The sequence below is a fragment of the Fulmarus glacialis genome, unplaced genomic scaffold (assembly GCF_000690835.1).
Source record: "Fulmarus glacialis isolate BGI_N327 unplaced genomic scaffold, ASM69083v1 scaffold21807, whole genome shotgun sequence".
Taxonomy (NCBI): domain Eukaryota; kingdom Metazoa; phylum Chordata; class Aves; order Procellariiformes; family Procellariidae; genus Fulmarus; species Fulmarus glacialis.
Genome location: NW_009225375.1, coordinates 6,222 through 8,020, shown reverse-complemented (window position 1 = coordinate 8,020; position 1,799 = coordinate 6,222). Strand labels below are relative to the sequence as shown.

At 62.7% G+C, this 1,799-nt stretch overlaps 1 protein-coding gene across 1 annotated transcript in view; it reads left to right on the top strand.

Moving 5' to 3' along the window:
* The window catches only part of CNNM1 (cyclin and CBS domain divalent metal cation transport mediator 1), a gene marked incomplete at its 5' end in the record, with an annotated part of 17,905 nt that extends 16,627 nt beyond the window's left edge, over nucleotides 1–1,278 (top strand). Inside the window, 4 exons of the mRNA XM_009582469.1 lie at nucleotides 86–263; nucleotides 609–722; nucleotides 766–927; nucleotides 1,199–1,278. Coding sequence (XP_009580764.1) covers nucleotides 86–263; nucleotides 609–722; nucleotides 766–927; nucleotides 1,199–1,278 — 534 coding nt within the window. The remainder of the gene's footprint in view (nucleotides 1–85; nucleotides 264–608; nucleotides 723–765; nucleotides 928–1,198) is intronic.
* Between the last annotated feature and the right edge of the window lie 521 nt (nucleotides 1,279–1,799).

The window sequence follows — 1,799 nt, the reverse complement described above, 5'->3', positions numbered from 1 at the left end:
CAGGGGTTTGGTGCCACCAAGTCCCCAAGAGGTCCCAGTGGGGCTCGGTGCCCGCTGAGCTGGGCGCATGTGTCTTTGTGCCCAGGTCACCCGGCAGCAGTACCACAACGCGCTGGTGGCCAGCCGCATGGACAGCTCGCCCCAGTCACCCGACATGGAGGCCTTCGACAGGGATTCAACCAAGGCCTCAACCACGCGGGGAACCCCACAGACACCCAAGGAAGATGCCACCACCCTCCTGAATGAGAGGAACAGCATCATGTGTGAGTCACCCAGCAGCATCCCGTCCCTGCCACAGGCCAACGCTGCGTGTCCGGGGGGGGGGCTGTGCTGGGACTCACTGGCATGACGGGCATGCCACCGCTGAGATGCAGTTGTACATGGCCCAGGGCACGTGGGCATTTGCACGCACACACCCATGGATGCTGTTCTGCACATGCACACAGGTGCAAGTGTGCAGGCATGTAAATCCCCATTCCCCATGCGCTCGTGCTCCCTGGGGATCCCTGGCGCTGGGACCTGCTGCTGCAGCAGGTGTCCCTCTGTGTCCTGCCCCAGGGCACAGCGCCTGCCCGCCCTGCTGCCATGCCTGCCCTGTGTCCCCACAGGCAGCCGCTCCGAGGGGCTGCGCAGTCCCAGCGAGTCGGTGTTCCTGCGCATGGAGGGCATCCCCTTCATCCAGGAGGAGCTGGCTGACAATGAGGAGAACAGCAAGCGGCAGAGTGAGTCTGGCTGGGGGAAACACAAGACCCTGGGGGCAGCAAGGGCTGCAGTGCCCCGGGGCACTGCAGCCAGGCTGGGCTTTTGCAGACAGTGAGTGCTGCAGCACCATCCTGGAGGCAGAGTCCCCGGGCAGAGAGGCTGGGGCCAGCTCATCGCCAAGCAGCTCCGAGGAGACGCTGGGCAGGAGGCTGCTGAGATCCCTCAGTGAGTGACTGACCCGGGGAGGGAGCACCCAGGGGAGAGCTCTGCCCCAGCATCCCAATGCCCAGGTCAGCTGCTCCGCAGCCCTATCCTGGGGACACCCTACATGGGGCTGGCGTGGAGCAGGGGGGCAGCAGGTACTCCAGCATCAGGCAAAACTGCTGGGGTAGCTCAGGCAGAGCTAGCCACCTGGTCCTGGCCTGAACCCATGTACCCCCTGCCCTGAGCACCCTTGGCCCCCAGCACCCAGCCCTAGGCAACTTTGCTGCTGCAGGTGGGCGCAAGCAGCAGCCGTCGCTGGAGGGTGAGAAGACGCCAGAGGAGAGCTCCAATCTCGCCCCGTTAATCACCTGAGCAGCAGCGTGGCTGGAGCACAGTGCTGGAGGCCCATGCAGGCTGGAGGTAGGAACCTGCCTCTTGGTGCAACAGTCCTTCCCCAGCAAATGGCAGGTTGCTCAATTTTAATAGCATAAAATCAAGTTTCAAGCAGCAAAGCCAACCGGGCTAGAGCAGGGTCAAGGGATGCAGCAGCAGACTCCAACCATCCTTAGGGCAGGAATGGATGTCGGAGGCAGAGTGAGACCCTGACTCATGTTTTTACAGCTAGAAATGTATGTCTGCACCAATATCCCCAAGCGTGGCTAGGAAAGATGCTGCAGGTTTAAGCAGCAGCAGGTCAAGGAGGGCAAGCTCTGGCCGCCTGCACCAGGCTGTGCTTGTGTCTTCCAGGTCTGCAGCATGGGGGTCTCCTGTCGTGAGGCTCATGTTCAACAGCAGCAGGTCTGCACTCGCTTGCTGCCTGCCCGCTCGTGCCGCCCCTCCCTGCAGGACTTGTGCAGAGCCCCATCCCCAGGCGAGAAAGGATGTGCCCCCAG